Source organism: Camarhynchus parvulus, chromosome 14 (assembly GCF_901933205.1).
Source record: "Camarhynchus parvulus chromosome 14, STF_HiC, whole genome shotgun sequence".
In the NCBI taxonomy this organism is placed as follows: Eukaryota; Metazoa; Chordata; class Aves; order Passeriformes; family Thraupidae; genus Camarhynchus; species Camarhynchus parvulus.
In genome coordinates, this window is record NC_044584.1 from 11,242,352 (window position 1) to 11,265,304 (window position 22,953).

At 47.0% G+C, this 22,953-nt stretch overlaps 1 protein-coding gene across 1 annotated transcript; it reads left to right on the plus strand.

Annotated features, from left to right (window-relative positions):
* Positions 1-7,843: 7,843 nt before the first annotated feature.
* Positions 7,844-21,649, plus strand: GPR139 (G protein-coupled receptor 139). Its single transcript, XM_030958356.1, has 2 exons — positions 7,844-7,973; positions 20,454-21,649. Exons 1-2 carry the CDS (start codon positions 7,853-7,855, stop codon positions 21,386-21,388), a joined length of 1,056 nt encoding a protein of 351 aa, XP_030814216.1. The 5' UTR covers positions 7,844-7,852; the 3' UTR covers positions 21,389-21,649.
* The last annotated feature ends 1,304 nt before the right edge of the window (positions 21,650-22,953 follow it).

Below are 22,953 nucleotides of genomic sequence, written 5' to 3' on the forward strand. Positions count from 1 at the left end.
GTGCCCAAGTTGGACTTCAGGGGCCAATAGCAAGCACTGCATGACCCTGCATTTCTGATTCCATGGGCTGTATTATTGGAGACTTCTGTGTTTGCAGTGTGGGAGCAATAAAGAGCAAAGGCAAGAAATAAAGAGCCTCCGGGTGCTGACATAAAATTAAATCCTGACTTCTCTTTCAAGTTCAAGGTAGGAAAATCACAGCTGTATGTCTTTGTCAAAAGTGTGCCCAAGCACTAATATCATCAAGGACAGAAACTTTTACCATGTAATCTTACCACACACTGTATATCATCCAGAGCCTTTGTGGACTTGGATGTAAAAGAAACTACTAACCCTCTTTAAAACATGCCAGCAAGCAGGATTTGGCCCCACTTAAGTAACTTTAGATTACTGATGCCTGATCCACAGGGAGACCAAAACTCCCTTCAGGGCAATATCTGATTAGAGGAGAAACAGTTATTGGCCTCTAGGAAACTGCAAATAATTTTTTGTTCAAACCCACAGGGATTTTTGCAAGGCTTGCTGAGCCAATTTAAGCAGGGGAAAATATCTGAGAACCCTGCAAGGGTATTCTCTGCAGTTTTCTAAAACCCAGATCCTGCTCATCCCACTCAGTGAAGCAATCTGAGAGCAGTTAATGGAAGCAGTCCCCACCTGGCTCACTGCAGCTCTGCTGCTGCACAGAGAATTGCTCCACGGTCTCGGCTCAGTTGAGCCACATCAGGCTGTTTGCAGTTACATCCCTCTCCCTACTCATACTGACAAGTTCAATTTTTTCAGTTTGTTTTCCTCCCCCTTACTTTTTTTCCTTCCTTTCCTCAACGATGTGTTCCAACGTTTTTTCCCTCCTGCCACAGACAGAGGCAGGTGAAGTGCAGAATAAACATAAAGATATCAGAGCACTGCACCTGCCTGTAAAATGACATGAATTTAATCAAAACCATTCCTAGTCTCAGGGCTCAGGCACACAATTGGTCTTGTTGCTCTTCCCCTGGGCAACTGCTGGAGGTGCCTCTGGTGTGGGCTTGGGCACGTGTTTGACATCGGCAGCAAGCACTAAGCTGAGCTGTAGGGGGATTGTATTATTTGATTTCTGATTATGTAGAGCTTCCTTCCTTTGGTGCTCTCACTGACCTCGTGGATTACAGCAAAGCTGTGGCTAACCCAAGATGGATTCTGCTTATGCCTCACTTATGCCAAAGGAAATCAAGAGAAATCGTGGCACAGTCAGTGGAACTACATGAGAGTAAGACTGGATACAAAGCTCATTAACATTTTTAATGGCACTACTTTTTGATTAAACAGTTACTCTTTTTATCTAGAACAATAACAACACCAAAAATTCAACCCTGAAGGAGGAGAATATGTGTCCACTGACAGACAAATTACTCTTGCTGGAAAGTCAAAATAGGATTTTTTTTATATCAAGGAAATAAAACCAAATTAATAGTGGCTTTTATAACCACTTAAAGCATCCCCCTGCAGGGATTTTTGCTGTATCTGCTAAGTGTGGTTCCTAAAAATACCCTCAATACCTAGAAAGTGAGAAAAAACTCAGTCTTTTCTTCTGATCGTTTTATAATGGTTACATCTAATTCAAAGTGTATCAGGCAAGAAAAGCAGAGTTCAAGGAAGCCAGAACCTTTAATCTACTTAATTAACAGGGGGGATAGCATGTGAAAGCTTTATGTAAAAAGAGAAAGTAATCTTATTCTGCTCAGGCTGGCTGCTCATTTGGTGGACGGGCAGAAGTTAACAAGGGGCCTGGCAATCTATTTAATTGGCCACAAAATCAGAGTCTGCATCAGCTCCTTTTCCACAGAGCCTCACTCCCTTGTGCCTCCTGTTCCTCCCCACAGAAACGAAGGTGATGCTGCAGGACCTTCCAGGCTGCACTCAGCCAGCGGGTGCAGCCCCACATGTCTCTCCACAGAGAAAAGCAAGGCACAGTTCTTCCCAAGAATATTGTTATCTCACTTGCTGTGCCTGTGTTTGTGCCAAAGTAGAATGCAGTATGGAGATTGTTTACCCAGAGTGATGGTGTTTTGTTTCCTTGGCCTGTCAGGGCCTATCAGTGTGTGTGTGTGTCGGGACTGTCGCTGACAGTCACGAGATTCTGTGCAGGGTGTGCAGAGCTGAGTGCTTGGCAGATTCAGTTTAGATGCGATGTAGTATAGTACAGAATAATGTAGTATAATAAAGTAATTAATTAGCCTTTTGATAAGATGGAGTCAGATGCATCATTCTCTCCCCCTTGTCGAGGTTTGCCTGTGAATTCAACAGGCTCAGAGCGCTCAGCACCCGCGCAGCTGCAGCGCTGCAGGGCTTGCAGGGGCTGCAGGGGTGCTGCTGTGCATGCCTGTGACAGGCACAGCCGTGCCAGAGCCACCCCCCGACAAGCCACAGTCTGTAGGAGCCGTGTCACCCGGCAGTGACGCCTGTGCCACACAGGGGCCACTCCAGCCCCATGAACGGGAGCATTGATGTGGCCGGCGCTCACTGCGCTCCAAAAGCACAAAAGCTCCAACAAGTAAAAATGGGGAGGATTATGGATTTTCTTAAATAAAAGCTCCAAATCCGAATTATGTAGCTTATTCTGAGATGTGCAGGCAGGGTTTAATCACACCAGCCAAACATGGCATTTGCATAGGAAACCCTAAACTGCAGAACAGATAATCTAACTTTGTGACTTGATTCTGAAATGAGGCCTGATGAGGTTTAGCATGGCAAATAGTCATGCATTGAAATGTTGTAATAACACATACTTTTTTTTCAATAATTAGTAAAAACGATTGGTACAATGATTTTAAAATAAGAGATAATCTAAACTGTTTCCACCCTTCTTCTTGGTATTCACAGGCTGGAGTGGATTTCTGCTCAGTAACGGGGTAAGGAAGTGTCACCTCCATTTGTCAGCATTCCACTGTGAGCTCTGTGCATGCCACACCATTCCTACAGCTAAACCACTAGGAATTTCCAGCCCAAGCAAACTTGAACATTTGAGTACTTTCTAATCCAACTTTTAAAAATGACAGTATAGGAAACATAGAGTCTGTGACATGAATCTCATGTGCTTTCTTTTCACCTTGGGAAGAGGATAAATTAGCCTCCACCTTCAGAAATATTTGTCAAGTAGTTATTTTTTAATCCAAATTTATTTGTGTCTAAATCCAGCAAAGGATTTAAGCATATGTTTATGCTAAAGATATGAAATAGCCCAGTAATTCCATAGTTAAGCAGCACACAATTACATCATGCAAGCTCCTGATGGATCCTTTTCACTTTCTTGTCTTCCAGAAAGAGTTTGACTTCTATTGTGTGTAACAGATTCATTTTATCTGAAACACCACCTACATGCTGACTATTGCAAAAATAGCACTAATTTGTCATAACCACTGCAAGCTGGACAGGTCAAGTGAGTCTATCTCAGTGCACATTTCTATCAGATGTTTTCAATGTAACCTGAAAAGAGTACAATGGAAAATCAGGTGTATCATCGACCAATTAAACACAAAACACAGTTTGTTTTGTAACTCTTCTTTAAAACAACAGATGTTAGGTTAAATCTCATGTTCAGGCATTTATCACATCTGCTTTCTGTTCCCTTGGAAAGTGTACTCACAATAGAGTTCAAATTAATTACAATGAGATTTGTCAGCTGAAACCTAAAAGGGAGTTCAGGGAATAAACATTTAATTCTAGAAGGAAATAATTGGTGTTTAAAAGCTTTAAACTTGTTTTCAGTAGGTTCACATAGGCAAAGCTCCATTATAGACAGTGTTTGAGACCTGTTGTAACTTCATGGTGTCTCCAAGGAGATATGAGGCCAGAGAAAGAGCAGATGAAGAGAAGTCTACAGGGCTGTGGAGCCTGAGGGTTCAGGCTATGGACCTGCAGCACAAGCTGCAGAAGCCACGATGCACCCACAGCCTTCCCTGGCAACAAGAAATACTTCTGACCTTAAAAATTAATAAATCTTCACTCTTCTCTCATAAAACTGGAGCCTGCCAATGCATAGGCACTGAGGAGGCTCTAGTAAAGAACTTGTATAATCACCTTTTGTTACCTTAACAGCTTTTATGAGAACATAGAAAGGTCTCCCTCACCTTCCAAGTCTGGAGAGACCTGCAGAATGCTATTGATAAAGACAGTTCTTTAACTCAAAAGGAGTAGAATTTGACTCAATTATCCTGCATCCTAACAGTACAGAAAGATAAAAATATTGCTTTGAAGAAAAGGGTTTCATTGCAGCAAAATTACATACATCTAATAAGGTAAAATCTAACACTTGTCATTCCTATAGGTAACATTTTCTCTTTAGCAGCTCTGTTTAATTCCTGCAAGGTAAGACAGCTTTGATCAGGCCCTAAACCAGTTCTCTTGCCAATGTCCCTGGCCTCTTGTAACTGTATTAAAATATTAACATACATATTTTTGGCCAAACAACACCTCTTCCTTTGAGAGACTCCTCTACCCTCACACAGCCTCTCCCAATCCATTTGCACACTCCACCATTGCCCTTCCAGTTCCACCTTTGCTATCTTCCAGGCAGGTTACTCACACCAGTGTGTTGCAACAACTCAACATTTGGTTCTTCCCAGCTCCCTCAGTAAATGGCATTTGTCTCTTGAGGTCACCAGGGCTTTGCTCCACCGCCCCAGTGGATGGGGGCGTGTGTGACTAACTTGCCACTCCATCCTCCTGCCCCCAGAATCAGTCTCTAGCTGCTTAGGAAGGCTCATTTCCTCAGAAAAAGTGAAAGAAAGCTAACCAAGTTCAAGTGCCTCTGGAATTTTGAAGTGAAGCACATCCACCTGTTATGGTTATGTAGCACGTCATGATGAAAATAAACTGCTCCTAGGAAAAGAATAAACATCATTCACTGTCCAAGCATGTGGCTGTTTAGGAGATGAGCTTCAGGAACTGCTCTCCTCAAGGCTCCAGAGGCATCTCTTAATTCAGCAGCAGAGCAGTGCCCTCCTCACTGTGGCCGTGATGTTACACATAAGTGTCATTCCTTTAGAAAACAGCTAGAAGCTTAAAAATAAATACCTATAAGTAGAAGCAAGCATTGTGGTTAGTTTTGAATTGGCTTTATTGACATTTCTGTCTGGGGTTCTGTTACTGCACAATTCAGAGAGCAGAACAACCAAATTCATTTCATTTAGGCCAAAAGTGGTTTGAAGTTGTTTGAAGGGCAAAAACCCCTCCAAATACCATTCACACCCAGAACACAAGAGCAATCTTCACGTTTACTTTAGGACCTTAATTCTGATATATTACAAAGTATTTCACTAATTTTACTTCAGTGAAGCAAAAGCAAATCAGATGTGGAAACCCAGTTCATCCAGCTTTAGAAGCTCTTGGTGCAGCAAGGCAGAAAAGTTCCTCAAGAAGCTTCAATTAAGCCAGCTGAGGTATGAGGAGCAGATTTACTTTCTGTGGCCTCTCCATTTGCAGGGCAGGAGAGAGGGAACCATTAGTGAATGTGAACAAATTTCTCAGTTTTCCTCCTCTTACAACACAGAAACATGTCACGTGCAACAGAGCCTCCTGTGAGGCTCCACTGAGAGTTCCAGATGGGGAGAGAGGAGAAGATTACTACTACAATCAGCTCTCCTCAGCACATGAGCAGCTACCTGAACTGTGCCCTGGAGACAATTCCAGCTCTGAGGAAAAATATGCTTCTATTGTAGAAATAGCCCTCTCCAGGGAAGCCCTACTGCTCAGGATGTTCAAAACTAGGCCAGACTTCAAAGTGGCAGCAGCACAACAGAAAATAGATGGCAGAGGTTCTTCCTTTGCCTCCAGCTCCTCGTGGCATTTCACTGTTGTTAACTGGAAAGTTGAGGAACTCATAGTGCTGCAAAATGGATGTGGCACTTTTTAACCATCACTTGCTCCACTGCCATCCCCCTCTTTTGTGTTTTGGTTTGCTGATGAGCTTCACATAGCTTCGAGTCAGGCTTCCAGCCCTGCTGATATTGCTCCCAAGAAAAGGCTCCAGGAAAAATCACTTCTCTTTCAGGAGGCAATAAAAGATCTCTTTCTTCCTCAGGTCTGCTGCAGAAACATGACAAGAACTTAAAAAGAAAAAAATTTTAAAAGTTCAATAGGTGGGGGAAAAAAACAGACAAACCTGAATTCACAGGACTTTGTACTATATAATCACCCCCATACACACTACTGTATACACTTCTGCTGGTTATTTGAATGAATGCTTTAGAAAATACTCTTTTCAAAAGGAATACATCCACATAAAAGCTGAACCACCAGACTCTAACTTACCTTCATGAAGACATCCACTGAAAAAGCAGAGAAAAACCATATTTTTTCCAGCATGTTTAACCTGAGAAGGTGGACAGCAGTTTCAGTACTGTTCTAAAAGACCTATTAAACATTTAAGCATGTGAATAATCTTATTGACTCTCTGAGCAAAGTACTCAAGTCCTCACAAGACCAGAGCCTTACTTGCTTCTGGTTGTGCTTCCAAACAGAAGCTAAACTCCTTTCCAAACAAGACCATGGAAATCCAAAGGTGCAGAAGTCCTTACTTTGTCAGCTGATGGTTCACCATTATCCACCCTAAGCAGTCAGATGTTTTCAGAGAGTAGGGATCACATCTTTATTTACTTCTGTGAGCCACCTACTGCATCTTGTGGGTATCCCATCAGACACTCCTTGAGCAGCCTCACACACACTGCACACGTACATCCCTCGTGGCTTTTCCTGGCAGCCTCAGAAACCCAGGGGGTTAGTGCTGGTCTGTGGGACTCAACCCTACACACTCTGGGGCAAAAGACATCTTGTTTTCTGCTTAGTAGGCATGCACTGTAATGAAACTATCACTAAACCATGACCTCCTGGACATATCAATGTACTTACACCTGGCTAGCCCCCTCAGCAGCACAAAGGACAGGGCTCAATCACCCTAATGTAACAAGCCTAACTCTAAATCCTTTATTAGTTATACATGGGACTATGTACTGACGTACACAAGCCTTAAGGAATGGGTGAAGATTGTAGAAATTCTGATTTCCCTTCAGCATTGTCCTGCGGGAGCCGTTCACGGGGGCGTCCCTGCTGGAGTGTGTCATTGCTGGAGCAGGGCTGTGTCCCCCAGTGGAGCACGACAGTTGTCCGCGCTGGAACAAGGCAGTGCCCCCGCTGGAACAAGGCAGTGCCCCCGCTGGAACAAGGCAGTTTCCCCGCTGCAGGGCTGTGTCCCCAGTAGAACACGGCCGTGTCCCTACTGGAACAAGGCAGTGTCCCCGCTGGAGCACGGCTATGTCCCCGCTGGAGCACGGCACTGTCCCCAGCAGAACACGGCTGTGTCCCCGCTGGAGCACGGCACTGTTCCCACTGCCCGCCCCGTCCTTGACCCCGCGGCACGGCGGGGAGAAGAGGGGACAGTGCAATATTAACCCTGCGGTTCTGATGCCGCAGACACAAACGCCCATTGCCGGATGAGCCGCTGCCTCCCCAGGCGGTGCGAAGCGCAGCCCAGGGCTGCAGCCAGGCACGCCGCTCGCCTCTGCCCTTCTCCTATTGCCTACTCGGGCGCCAGCTGGGATGAAAACCCCTTCTCCTGCCGCTCGCTGCGGGGCGAACCCGCTGCCCACCGGGGAGGCGGCGGCTCCCGGCGGAGCCCCCCGCTCGCAGCGGGGGCGGCCCGAGGCGGGGGCCGGTCCCGCCCCGCCCCGCCCGGCCCGGCCCGGCCCCGCCGGCCGCCCGGGGGCCGCGCCATGTGCCGCCGCCCGCCGCGGGGCCGCGCCGCGCTCGCCGCCGCCGCGGAGCGTGCGAGGGGCGGCCCGTGCGGGGAGCGAGCGCCGGCAGCGGGGACAGCGGGTCCATGGAGCACAACCACCTCCACCTCCACAACGGCTCGCTCCTGGCGCACCACCGCTATGGCTGCGGCTTGGGATACGCACCTGTGGTCTACTACAGCCTGCTGCTCTGTCTCGGGCTGCCGGGTGAGTGCCGCGGGACGGGCGAGGCTGCGGGGCCCCGGCAGCGCCCGCCGGAGCGGCTCCTGCCCGCTGTGCGGGGCGGGGCGGGGGCAGCGCCCGCCGTGTCCTCGGGATGCCCCGGGCTCCGCGTGCCCGGCGGGATGAGCGCGGGAGGTTCGGACAGCAGCGTTTCCCGGATAGCAGCATCGCCCGGATGGCAGCATTTCCCCGACAGCAGCATCCCCCTGATAGCAGCATCCCCCGGACAGCAGCATCCCCCCGACAGCAGCATCCCCCGGATAGCAGCATCCCCCCGACAGCAGCGTCCCCCGGGTAGCAGCATCTCCCCGCCCGGAGAGCTGCCGTCCCGGAGCTGCCTCTCTCGCCGGGGTTTGTCCCTGCCTGCCCTCGCCCAACCCCTGGCCTCGGGCATCCTGACTTTGAACTTGACACACAGAGTCAGGCTGTCGCGAAGTTTGTGCCGTTGTCGTTGTGGCCATGGAGTACCGGAGCGGTACCCGGACGGCCGAGTGCCCCACCTCGCCTGCCCGGCCGGCAGTGAGCACAAGTGTAGCTGCCGAGTTTTTCTTGCTGCAAATCCCCACCCGACTCCGTGGGGCAGGGCTGGCTTTAGGGAGGGACACGCCACCACCACGGAACTTGACTGGGGAAGGAGCACGCTGTCAGGAGCTTAGCAGACAGTTGTCATACTCGTGAGCCTGTGCCTGTGGCTGGTGGAGCAGGACAGGAGGTAGAAAGTCCAGTCTTGAGGTCAGTGTGCTGCAAAGGCAACGACAATGCTGGCACTGAGACCCCTGGGTGCAGGTACAGGGCTTGGAGGAAAGTCCCAGCTGACAGGCACCAGTCTCCAGAGTGTATAATCCTGAGCAAAATTTCAGCTTAAAAAGGGGACAAAGACATTATAGAGATGCTTGGAACAAGAAAAGCTAGAAGCAGCATAAATAAGAAAGGAAAGGATGTCCCAAGCTTGGATGTGAACACCTGTGAGGCAGCACTGGCAGCACACAGCCCCAGCCGTGCAGATGCCACACGAGCATCACATCGGCAGCACTGTCTGAGCCCAGACAGGCACGGAGCAGCTGCTTCCCCCCGGAGGGGCTGCCTGGGGCTGCCAGTGAGGTGCCTCAGCACACAGGACCGAGGGGAGCTGCTGTAGGCAGAGCTGCCATCCCAGCACAGCTTGGGTGCACAAACAGCGTGTCTTGCTCACTGGCTTAACACCTCCAGCCTGAGAGTGACTTAGAGTGATCCCAAGGACAGGTAGAATAAGTTGGGGAAAAGTTCTGATGCACCGAGGTGAATTGGTATTTTAAGGGTGTGGTAAAGGAGAGTTTGGTTGTGTCTGTGCTGAGCTACACATTTAAAGTGCCATGTGGAATGGCAAGCAGCAATAATAGGTAATAGTCTACGGTTTCTAAATGCTTGTTCACCTCCATTCCTTCTTCAAGCAATTATTTCATAGAAAAATTTTTAATCAGACATGAAGAGAAGCCTGCCTCTGAGCAGCATGCATGCAATTACCACTCTCCATATGAATTGATGTGCTTTGTGTTGTTTTGGTTTGGGGGGGGGTTCCCCCATTTCTGGCTTGTAATTCAAATTTCCCAATTGGCTAATAGTTCAGAGAACTGGAAAGTTAAGTCCTGTATTTACCCACAGAGGATGCAAGGCACAGGCAAGTGTCTGTGCTCCAAAACATTGATGAGTCTCAGCCCTGACCTGAAGAGACCCAGCCAGCAGGGATAGGAGGTTGTTTCCTCTTTATTAATTTCTCTGGGGCTGCTTAGATGTCCATAGTAACGACAGGCTCTGATTTCTGCACCAGTCCCCTAGGAACTGAGCAAGACCCTCTCAGGATTATCAGGTAAAGCAGTTGTCATGAAGCTCTCTGTGGCTAAGCTTGCCTTTGTATGTTTCTGAAATGGGGAAAAGTCTTGCGTGCACAGACAAGAAAAATCATTTAATGAACATTCTGCACATACTTGCACCAGCTCCCTGAGGATACTGCATTGTAATTACAGACCTAACACTGTCATTCTAGGAACATGGTTAAAATCACACATGGTCCAAATTAGCAGTGGTCTCCTGCATTTCTCAAGGGATCAGACATCAGTTGATTAGAGCAGTGGCACCAGTGCCAGTGCTTAACAGCACTAGCCAAAGCATGTGGTGGTGCTGAGTTCAGTGGGCTTAGACCAGGTGTGGATGTGTCCAAAGCACATTGAGGACTGGCACTGACACCTGGACTGCCTGCACATGTACAGTATGCTGAGTAAATGCACAGCTGAGTGCATGAGAAATTCATGAGACTGCCCAGAGATGAGAACAAGCTGGATGTGCTTAGGGGAAGACTCACACAGCCAGGCTTCATTGAGGATGGGGTGCAGGGTGACACCAGTGATAAAAAGAGCTTTTAATGTTTTAATTTGAAGCTGCTCTTCAGATTTTTTAACATTAGAAATTTGTAAAGGTAGCAGACTTTATTGGCTGTCAGAAAAAGAGTCCTGAACTATGTGGGATCCTAATTAGCTCAGTGTGGTGCCAAGAATTTAAGAGAAGCCCTGTCCAGGATGTGTCCTCAAACGCAGCACTAGTGCAGTGTTTTGCTGAAAAGGAAAGAGTTAACTCCTTCCACAAATCTTGGAGAAAGACTGAGGAGAAGAGAAGCCAGTTAACTGTTTCTGCCTTTCCTGCTGTACTGTCTGAAGGAAATTTCACTAACTCAACAACTCCACGTTGAGGCCAAGCGCTGCCAGGCCTGGCTGTGTGTGCAGAAGCATCCTCTGCCTCCTGCCCCTGTATAAATCAGGCACCTCAGCAGATCCTGCTCTCAGCAGTGGCTCCTTCTCCCTCTCTGTTCAACCAGGCACCAGGAAGCCTGTAAAAAGCAGAGAGGAGAGAGAGCAAAGTGAACTCCCTTCAGCCCTGCTCAGGCTGCACTCACAGAGGCACCACTGCACACTGACCCTGCATGGCTGGTACTGCTCCCCAGGTGCCTGCAGCTCTGCCAGGGGTCATTGTGCCTTCAGGCAGCTGGGCCAGGAGGCTGCTTCTTTTCCCTCTAAGCAGAGGCTGGTAAGACAGAGACAGTTTTCTGAAACTTGTTTGGAGTGCAGGCTTGCAAAGATGTCCTGCAGGTACGCGGTCTGCTACCAGGAGTGGGATGTCTCAGGATAAGGCTGCAGTGAATAAGGAGAAAATGCCAGGCAGAGGCACTGGGGAAGCTTTTATGGAGCATTTATTGGAGCTGTTCTGCAGCCCCTGCTCTGTTAACCCTATACTCCCCTTGTCTGTCAGAGAGAACCTCTGAAGCACCTGCAGTTAGCTGGGAGGCAAGAGAAGGGCTGGAAAAAGTCTTAATAGAAATGTTTCTTGCTTTAGTGAGAGCAAATGCTAGGGAAGGGGTGGTGTTGGATGTGGAGTGTTGGTGAGGAGGAGGGAATAAATTGCTCTGATTCAGTCCAAGAGGGGCTGCTAAAGGTGAGAAAGCAAAGATCAACAGGTACCACTCTCAGTCAGTCCCTTTGTCAGTGAGGGCTGCACAAAGCAGCTGCACCAAAGAGCTCCTTCTGTGGTGGAGCCACTGAACACAACCAAGAAGGTCGGGCACAGGAGCAGCACTGCTGGCTGCAGACACCTGGCTTTGACCTTGGTTCCTGCTTCATTAGGAGGAGCAGCAGCAGTGGAGTTGCCTTGCATGGAGTGTATTGCTGCTGAAAGGACAGAACATCAGCATTTCCTAGATCAGGGTCTGGCCTGATCCACATTCCCAGGGCTCATCTCCTGACAGTGTGAGAGGCAGAGTGAAATCTGGCTTCCTTAGGCAGTCCTAGTGGGATTGCTGGTTCCATTTGCTCACCAGTCAGTTGCCTAGCTGGGATGTGCCTTGGCTCCAGAGGTCATTGCATCCCAGTGACACGAAGCACAGCACCTTTACAGCATTTCCAAGAGGCAACAGACTCACAGCAATACCCCAGGGAAGTGCCACTCCAAACTTCAGGAGCCTGGTCCACAGCTGCTTCTTTTATTTGTGCTTTAGGCTTTTGCAGTAACCCAGGCACACTGATCTAAATGTAGATTCAGGACAAGCATGGGAAGGCAGCCTGGACATGCTTGGATGCTCCCAGCTGGAAGGTGTGAACAGGTAGAGTTCATGTCAGACCTGCTGCTGAACAAGGTGACGTGGAGATGGGGACAACCTGGGTCACTGAAAGCCCAGCCAAGCACACAGTGCATTCACAGGGCTCCATGAGGAGGGAGAGAAGCTGCAGTCCTGACTTGGAGGAAATTGTCAGCTCAGCAGGGGTGCCTAACTGGTTTAACACTCTGTGAAGAGACAGATACACGTTATGGACCTTGCCCTGAGAGATGACAGATTGGCTGTCCTTGCACAGCAAGGCAGATGCTTCCCAGGGTGTTGGATTGACACATGGATGCACTGTGCCTGTGCAAACTGCACTATAGTCATAGGTATAGGAAAGATGGAGACTTGATCCTTCTGGAGCCTTTTCTCTCTGTATAGTTTGGAATAAGGAGGCTGTCTGGGACATGTGCATGCCTGGGTCATCATCCTGGCAGGGCAGGTACTGTTGGTGGGCTGAGCAGCCCTGATCAGAGACCACCACCATGCAGCAGCCCAGCTGTGCTCCCTGCACCCCTCGGCTGGGGGAAGAACGAGACCTGGAGGGCATTGCTGTCCCTGTGCCACAGCTGTGACCCAGCTGGTGCCACCAGCAGAAGGGGGCACAGCCAGCAATGTTTGTTGGTGACTCATGTGGAATGTAGTAGCAGTAAATGCCAAAGCAGGCAGAGGGAGGTGTACACAGAGCACACAGCACTGTGAGGTGTCTGACTCCTTTTGGATTCTTGCCATCCGCTGCCGAGTATATTCTTCTGCAATCACAGTACAGGCTTCTGATTAAAGAGACCATTTCCAACACCTGGATAAATAGCCTTTCTCATAGCAGCACACCTGAAAAATAGAAGTGCTAAAGGAAGATCTGAAAATATCAGTGGGAGAGTTGTGACAATGTAGAGTTATGACCTTGAAAAAACAGCACTCTTCTGCTGCTGCTCATTAGTGAATAAGAACCAAACCCTCCTGAGACCTGATTCAACCACCCCTTTTGCTCAAAGGCCATATATTCTCTGACTTAAAATCTGAATTGGACACAAGGCCGGTACATTGCATCCTACTAAAAAGGGGACAAATAGGTTGCCAGAACTTTAGCTTGGCTATTGGAGCAACTGAAGAGCATTACAGCTTATTTACAGTAGCAGCACTGGACAGAGGGGAGCAAAACTGCTGCTAACATGCTTAAAATGAGTCATTTCCTATAGTAAAATGAGTGCTTGTTCTTTAGGAGAGAAAAACCATTATGAAAAGTAATAGATTCATTCTGTTCCTGCACAGAACTGGTGACAGCAAGGTGTGCAGATGGGAGTGATTTCCTTTGGCCAGTACATATGGAGCCTGTAGCTGCTAAAATCCTGCAGCCTGAAAGACAGCATGTAGCTGAATCCATGCTAATGCATGGATTGTGGAGAAGTTGATTGTACATTTTGGATGCCACTAGACAGAGTGCAGTTGCTAACTTTGGATTTCTTCTGCCACGTCAGTAGGAAGCAGCGCTGTCAGGGCTGTAATGATAATGAGGTGCCATATTTGGGACGCTCAGCAGACTATGAAGTGCACAACCTTGCATGGCAGGCTGCTAAAATGGATTGGAAAGGAAAAACTCCAAAGTACATTTTTCCTTGAAATGACAACGACACAAAAGAGAGAGCACAGCCAGTTTCCACGGTAGGTGGGTAATGCAGAGCCCCCAGTTGTTAAGCAGTCAAAACATTCAGAAGCACTAGGCAGTCTAATATCCTGCTGTTCTTCATCCACCCCCTTACTTAGTTCTCTCCTCCTCATCCTCCTTCTGTTCCCTTCTGTGAAGTGGAGGTGAATCAGCAGAAACAAGCCAGCAGAAGGCCTTTAACCACACACGTCACAATTTGGTGTGGGCAAACAAAAAACACAGAGCTGTCCTGGTGGGCTGTGGGCTCTGCTTTCACACACCAAGGGCAAAGCAGTCCCTGTCCACAAGGGCTTCCACCTGCTGTTTCAGGTGGTCTTTTTGAGCCTAAAATCTCTTTCCTCATTAGCTTTGAGACACCAGAAAAGGAAACAAAGCCAAAACTCACTCCTTGAACACAGGAGGCCTTACACACAAATCAGTTTTCATTTTGCAGAATATGGATATGTACTTAGAGATACTAAAACCCAGTGTCTGGAGTGCCCTTGGTGCTGTTCTTGGGGTGACTTTGTGGGAGAAGATGGTATTGGGTTCCCCTCAGGACCCCAGTGTGGTTGTGCAGAGAGAATGAAGTGCAGGCAGCCAAGCAGGACCAGAATTAGCAGTACAGAAGATGACCAAAAAGAATTTTATCCCCCTATCCATGGAAGAAAAGAGAAGCTTGCCTGCTGTAACACTGAAGTCTTCCCTTCTAGCACCTGAAACAGAGTCCCTGCAATGTACAGTCATTAATCCTCTCCATCTTCTCCATCATATGGAGTATTGCCTGCACGGACAGGTGCTCTAGAGGTTGCTTTGGGTCTCAAGACAAATCACCTGTCAGTCAGTTACATCAGACTAGGATATTTCTCACATATTTGTTCACTCCAATTGTGTTTTCTTCAATGTCCTGACTAGCACACTGAAGAGTGATATATCTAGAGGGGATGCAGTATATTCTCCGTGGGGGAATAAAGCCAAACTGCAGTGGTTTTACAAAGTCTGTAATTTCCTGCATACTGTGTAAAATTGGCATTGTCTCTGAGAAAGCTTGGCCATGGGGTTTGCAAGCATGAGCTCCTATTGCATTACCTAATGCTTTAGGAAGACATAAAGACTGGTTTATTTTAGCAAAACCACAATCAAAGGTAAAATCCTCTTAATTATTCATGTTCAGTAAAGAATTCATAGCATTGTCCTTATGAAATCACATCCTCTCTCCATCCCAGTCATCCCATGGAACACCTTTGGCACCTGCCTCAGTACTTTGGCATTTGGTTTCAAAAGGGTAGAATGGTTTTGTCACCCTGGAGCTCGAGTTACTCAGCTTGAGACCCCTTACACTGCACTGACAGCCCACATTTAGAAGGCACAGGCAGCTGCCAAATGAGACACCCAAATTGCCTTGAAAATCCCTGTCTGTCCAGATATGTTGCATGAATAACCAAATTCCTTTTATGACTTCTGCATCATTTTGCAGATCACTTTTCCTGTTCCCAGCACCAGTTTCCATTAGAAAGCTGTACTGCTCTGGTAGCAAGATGCAAGGCTAGACTTGGAGATGTGCATTTTAGACATTTTTATCCTTGTGTGGGTACCTCTAAATAAGGCTTTGGAGTGGCAGGAGGAGTGTCTGGGATTCTTTAGAGACTTTCTGCTCTGCAGTTCCATCTCAGGAAAGGTGGACAAGATGGCAAGAGGAGAACCAGCTCCCTGTCACATTCACACACGTGTGGCCCCAATGAGCCCAAAGCAGACATCCCCACATCCTAGCCCAGTGTTCCTCCTGGGCCATTCTCAAACTGCAAAAACAGCCCTATTTTATACAGACTGCTCCAGGAAAACTCCAGTGGTCTGGGAGAGCCAAAAGCAGCCCAGTGTAATGACACCTTTCAGCCAGACAAGCTGATGCTCTCCAGCCTCAGTGGCTGGCAGGCTCAGAGGGAGCATCAGCCACTGGCAGCTCCGTGCCAGTGCTGTGTCTGTGCCCTCCAACAGGGAGGAAGTGCCTGTGCTGGACTGAAATCCTTCTCTGGCCTCTGTGACCCACTGAGGGCTAGTGCCAGCTGCAGAGCAGAGTACCTCATTCACTGCATCCTTCCCCAGAGCCATCTCAGCTAATAAATGCTGTCAGTGAGAAAAATGGCCCCAGAGGCCAGATTTCATTGTCAGAGTGTGGCCTCTGGCACTGACTGTCTCATTCACTTGTGACTTGTAAGCACAAGGCCGTGCTGTGTTTTCCCTGGCAATAGCTAACCCGGGCTCCTGCACACAGGAGGGAGTTTGGGCTGTCCTGGGCAGGAGCTTGAGCATCCTCTACTTCCAGGTTCTCTTCCACCCTCAGAACTGGCATGGTCTGTCCTTGCACATGGGATTTTCTAAGCACAAGCCACACGAGAGCCTTTGTACAAGATGTGAAATCTCCAGTAGCAATCCTGCATCTGTGCCTACCATAGTTTTATGATGTTCTTTTTTTTTTTTTTGGCATATATCCCCTCTCCATTCCCTGGGAGATGATGCAGGCACTAGCAGAAGCTGACAGCTCTTCCCTCATGGGGTGCCTTGCTGTGTGCTGTTTGACAGCACTCAGACAGCTGAACAACAAATAAATCCATTTCTTTTCAAAAACCAATCCTCACAGGAACTCCCTGGGAAGACAAAATTTGTATTGCACTAATTATATTCTATAAAGTATCCCTTTATGCTTCACAACAGTTTAAGGAAGGAACTCAGGATATGATAATAAAAGAGAGGAACAAACTGAAGCGCTGTTCAGCCTGTCCCCGTCTGCTCTAGTGCTGAGTTTGATCTACATTGGTTGTAAGAGGAAAATGTGGACCCACCCTCTCTTCTTTAAGGGCAAACAGCATCCAGAGGTCATTTAAAAAGATCACATGACTAGCTATAGCCAACATGAGTAATTATAATGTATTTGCATTGCCACAGTATTCTTGTTTGGGTTTTTACGTTAATAACTTGTGTTATGTAGCACCTTTGTCAGAAATCACCCATTGTCATCAGTGTCTCCAGAAAGCTGCCACACAAAATAAGGGCTGAATGCCATCCTCATCTCCAGTCTGGTAGCTATTGGTGAGCAGCTGTGTTAAGAACCTTTGTCAGATCTGCCTGCTGGACACAGTACCTGTTTACATTTGAATATTGCCTCCTAGCTTAGAGGAAATCATCTACTCCCATCAAGCCAGAACATCCTTTTTTTCACAGCTTTTTTTTTAGCATATTGCACTTACATTCTGGGAGTTCTTAAATCTGAGAAGGAGGTGTTACTAACATTTTTTCTGAAGCAACTTAAAATTTCCCACTTGTAAGCTGTCTCTCTGTGCCAGTCAGGTGACCACTGCTAAGCCTGCAGAGAAGTTTCACACATCACACAATAATTTGTGGAGATCCTAGCAACAACTGTGTTGGGTAAAAGCTGTCCATTATACTCCATGACCTCATGTTTATCATGCTCAGTGAGCAGCACTCGTGGCTCCTCATGTAGGCAGTTTATAAAGCTGAACTGCTGTACTACAGAACCACCTTGTTCCCAATGCAGGGAGCTGCTGCTTGTGCTGTAAAGGCCACTTGACTGCACAGGCTGCTGTGTACATGCAAAGTGCTCTCAATTAAAAAAAAAAAAAAACCAAAAACAAACAAAACCCACAAATAAAGCCCAGAATTATGCCTATTTCTTCTTTAGACAGATACAACCACTCCTGCTGAAGCTCACATGCAGTGAAAATAGTGACTGAGAGGAGCTCTTCAAATGCCCTGCAAAGGCTGTGTTCAGGCACTGTTTGAGTGATGACTGCAATCCATGAAATGAGAAGCTGGGGGCAAAACTGTGCCCTGGGGCACAGGCACTGCTTTGAGGCACAGAGGACTGCCCAGGCTCTGCAGCCAAGGCAGCACAGTTTTGGTATGGGAAATAAACCCAAACCCAGACAGGGACCAAAGTTACTCCTCAAGGAAGATCCCTCTCAGACACAGAGGACCTCAATGGTGTGAATTTTGATGCTGCAGTTTGTACTCAGAAGCTGATAAAGTCAGAAGAGATGTCAAAGGAGGCATGTAGGTGTCCTGTGATGAAGCCTGGCTGAGTTAGAAGGTTGCCTTATTTTGGGCAGCTTGGAACAAAGGTGTTTGGGTATCAGAGACTTTGGATGCTGTGTCTCAAATGTCTCATGTCCTCATGCCTGGAGGGAAAGAATTGAGACTGCCATTTTGTACCGTTGCTTCTAAATCTGCCAGCAGCACCTCAAGGCTTCAGGCAGCTAGTCCCCAGTCAAGCCCTCGTTCTCAAACAGATATTTATAAATTCAGACTACTGCACTGCAGCAAGTGATGCTGGCATAAATTCCCATCTGTCATCCCCTAATCATCTCCCAGCACAGTGATCAATCTCTTTCAAATTCAAATTATCTTAACCACTTAGTATCTAGAAAATACTCTGCAAGAAATGGGCAGAGTACTATCCAGGACAGTTTAGGGGCGCTGACCTATCCAGCAGCTGTATGTACCTCCACCTACATTACAGCAGAGACAAATATTTTTACATCTCCGTCATCATCATCATCATCTCTGCCATAGTTCTCATCACAGACTACCATGCTACTGCAAGAATTAATGGTCACAAATCCTCACTTTCCCTAAAGTTTGCAATAGGAAAAATACTCACAGACCCTGTGCTAAGACACTGGCATACTGGCAACTTTCTGCTGCACCCCAGAATGTGTCTGTTTTCACAAAGTAAATGGTGTTACTATATTTCATATCATCCAGCAAGAAAAAAGCTCTAATGTGATCCCGGGGAAAGCGTTTCCAGTACAAGATACAGTAACCCTTGCAGAAAAAAATTGGGTAGATCTGGTGTGTACGTTGTCAGATCAATTTTCTAATTTGCCTCACCAAGCAAGGCTCGCTGGCCTTAGATAAATAACTTGCATTTCAGCACACTGCTGTGGCTGGGAACCCTGAGAGAGGCAGGGGCAAAGGGTACAAGGGACTGCTCATAAATCTGCTCCTGTGGCAAAACAGAGTGGGGTTAGAAGCAAGCAGCAGGAGCCCTGCAATAGATAGAAAGTGTGAGGAGCAGGGCCGCTGTACCTGCACACAGCATGGCTTCAGCATCCCTGCAGGAGCTGCTCTGGCAGTCAGGCAGAGTTACTAGCAGGGACCAGGGCCTTCAGACATCCCCCTGCTGCTCACTGGCTCCAGCTGCTGGGGCTGGAATGAGTCAAATCCAGAGGATTTAAAGAGAAGATGCACCCCATGGGTCACATCCAATATCTGTGAAGCTGAGCCAGTCAGCCTGGCTGGCCAAAACCAGCAGTGGCTGCAGAGCCATGATAAACACTCCAGCTCGAGGATTTCCTTGACAGTACATCACTCACTGCATCTCCAGGGCTCATGAGCAGGCACAGCAGAGGCATTTCTCAGCAAGGAAGTGAAAAATGACACAGCAGTTCTGGCTGTATCACCTCTTGTCTCCCACGTCTGCACTGAGCTGAAATCAATGCAGTTGCATTCACGTTAATGGAGGACAGAATTGGGAAAATTCCCCTGAAGGCAATTTGAGACAGAACCATTGGAAAGATCACGCTTCTTTTTTTTCTTTTTTTTTAATATAGGAAAAGAGTCAGTTGATTGTCATGTTTGGTTTAGTATTTTTTTCCAAGAACAAAATTAATACATTCAGTTAACACAGAAATAGGTGAGGGTTGTTAGTCAAGATCATTCACTCTGCTGCAGTTCATTTCCCTGGTGGCAGAAATCTGCTCCCAGACAGCAGGCTTTGAAGGCATTCATGAAGGAGGAAGTTTTTTCAGTGCCAAGTAAAACAGTTAAAAAAAAAAAACCAAAAAAACCAAGCCTTTTCAGTTGTAGGACGTGTCCTAGGCTGTCATTACCTTTATGTTACCAACTTCCTTTTTCTCTGGTTTAAAGGAATCTTTACAATTATTGTTGATTTGTTTTGGGAAATCCATCAAAGCTGGCAGAAATGTTTGAAGCACTGAATGCCCAGAAGAAGTGATTTACAGAACTTGGGGAAGTATCAACTACAACCATTTGGCAGTCACTTGTACAGTAAACCAGATCTCTTATTTTTAAGCACTTCTTCAAGTATTCTAGCCAAGTGATACCAGCCTCTGATGGGAACAATCTTGTCTGTCTCATTCTAGCCAAACTGATAGTAGGAATAATAGGAATTTTTATTTTTTTTCCAATTCAAGACTGCACAGTAAGTTCTAGTAAACAAGAGGAAGTAGTTAAAATTTGGCTACAACTCAGTGCTCCAGCAATTCTCTCAAGTACTACGAGGGCTGTTTATATTCTATATAAGTATAAACTACCCTTCTCATTCATCCCTTGTTATATGAAAAAGTGAAAAAATCAAGATGGGAAAGAAGAATAAATGTGTGAGTGAGCTTTTTTCTCCTGCTACCACTCCCTTTGTGTGCTCTGACAGGAGTCCCAGCACCCCCTGCTCAGGTGGTGGATTCCAGAGATGAGAGCAGGGCCACATGCTCCTGTCATTGCAACAGCTTCTCTGAGAGACCCCACTGGGGTGTTTTCCTTTTGGTTTCTTGAACTTTATTAAGGTGGTCATGTTGCCAAGTGCTTGAACAACTTCAAAGAAGCACTCAGAAAATCTGATGTTACATCTTAATAGCCTAACTCTGTGTTTCTTTCTCCACAGCAAACATCTTGACAGTCATCATCCTCTCCCAGCTTGTAGCTCGCAGGCAGAAGTCCTCCTATAATTACCTTCTAGCTCTAGCTGCTGCTGACATCCTGGTTCTCTTCTTCATCGTCTTTGTTGACTTCCTCATGGAAGACTTCATCTTAAACAAACAGATGCCTCAGGTACTGGACAAAATAATCGAGGTTTTGGAGTTTTCTTCCATCCACACGTCGATTTGGATCACGGTCCCGCTGACCATCGACCGCTACATCGCCGTGTGCCACCCCCTCAGGTACCACACGGTCTCCTACCCCGCCCGCACCCGCAAGGTCATCGTCAGCGTCTACATCACCTGCTTTCTCACCAGCATCCCCTACTACTGGTGGCCCAACATCTGGATTGAGGACTACATCAGCACGTCCATGCACCACGTCCTCATCTGGGTGCACTGCTTCACTGTGTACCTGGTGCCCTGCTCCATCTTCTTCATCCTGAACTCCATCATCGTGTACAAGCTGCGGCGGAAGAGCAATTTCCGCCTGCGAGGGTACTCCACGGGGAAAACAACAGCCATTTTATTTACTATAACTTCTATTTTTGCCATACTGTGGGCACCAAGAATAATCATGATATTGTATCACCTCTATGTGTCTCCTATAAACAACAGCTGGCTGGTCCATATTGTGTCGGACATCGCCAATATGCTGGCGCTGCTGAACACTGCAATTAATTTCTTCCTCTACTGTTTTATTAGCAAAAGATTTCGCACAATGGCAGCTGCCACCTTGAAAGCCTTCTTTAAGTGTCAGAAGCAACCTGTGCAATTCTATACAAACCATAACTTTTCCATAACAAGCAGCCCTTGGATTTCCCCGGCCAACTCTCACTGCATCAAAATGCTTGTTTACCAGTATGATAAGAATGGGAAGCCTATAAAAATATCACCATGAAAAGGCCAATAGTTGGAGTTTCCGGGTGCAAGTTCCTTTCAAGTGGTTACATCTTCAGGATGTAATTTTCTGAAATGGCTGTTTTGAAGAGAGGTCATTTGATTTCATTTCCCTGGGTGGCCAGGGGCAGATCAGACTGTCGGGAGGAAACAGGAGCACTTGAATTTAGGAGCAAAAGTGAGAAGGCAAACACCTCCATCTCTTATACAGCATTTTGAATGTGCTTCAGAGTTCAAGTCTTAGTGTTCAGTCACACTCTAACGTTTTGCATCCCAACACCAGTGCAATCCAAAGTCATCAGAAGGGCAAAGCCACAGCAGTGTTTAATTACAACCTTTTAAAACACAACAAAACCTTACTTGACCATCAGTTTGCTATTGAGAAAGTAAACAGATGCTTTTGTGTACTGTGGAAGGTGCCATTTCTGGAGTGTGCACTTGCCAAAAATGATGTGTTGATTCTGGCATGAAATGCCACCAGATACAATTGTGCTGTCAAGGCCTCCTTGCAGGAGGCAGCCTGTGAGACACAAATGGTGACAAGCCTGGTTTTGGCTCATTTGAACAAGCTTGTGGACTGATACAGTACCTGTTGCAGCCTTGGCATGGAAAGCAATCCTGCAAGCTGCCAATATTTGTGTGTTTTAAGTTGTTATTTAAGAATGTGACTGAGACAGGGGAGCTCGTGGGAGGGGAGGGATGTCTCTAGAGCTAAGAACAAAAGCAGCATCTTTCCCCAGCTATTTCAGTCATGGTGTCTAAGGACTTTTAAGGGTGAAACCAAGTCCTGCCTAAAGCAGAGCTCTCACTGAAGCTGCTCCTGTGAGCAGTGATCAAAGCCTTCAAGTTCCTTCTTAATCAATACAGATTCTCAGTTATCCCCCCTGTTCAGGCCTTTAGGAATTAACATGTGAAAACCTCAACTTGAGATTTTCTCCTGATGGATGATGCCATCGTATTGCAGATTTGCTATTTAGTTGTTTTTAAAAAACCCCAAAAAACTGTGAAAGAAATTCATTAAATACCCAACAGCAGTAAAAACATTGAAGCCTTAGTTTAAGCTGCTCTAAGTATTCCACTTATTTAGAGAAGGTTAGCTTCTCTTCCTTCACACTCAAAAACCAGCATCCCATCAATGCTGAGTGTAGAAAATAAGAGATTTACAGGAAGGCTGAAAATGCATTTCTTTTAATTTCTTTCCCTTTCAGATCTTAGCATATGGTCTCTTGGAGCCACATGCCACAACCTCTTTATTCACTGGGCACTTACTGGAGGGCAGTGTGAGTGCATGGTGTGAGGGCAGTGAAGGTGTGTGGTGAACACAAGCCCAGCGTGGTCAGTGCACACAGCAGAGCCTCAGGATCAGTGGTAGCTTGGTGCTAACTCTGTGTTTGTGCCTGTGCCCATCTCCAGTGCCAGCAGGGAGCTCGTGGTGCATCAGGAACCAACACAGAGAAGTCCTCTGAGGAGGAATCCAGTCAGTCCTGCTATGGTGGATCAGAGGGCTGAAAACATCTCTCTAAAACACATGGATAGCTCAGCTTTGGTGCAAATCCTCTAAGAAAT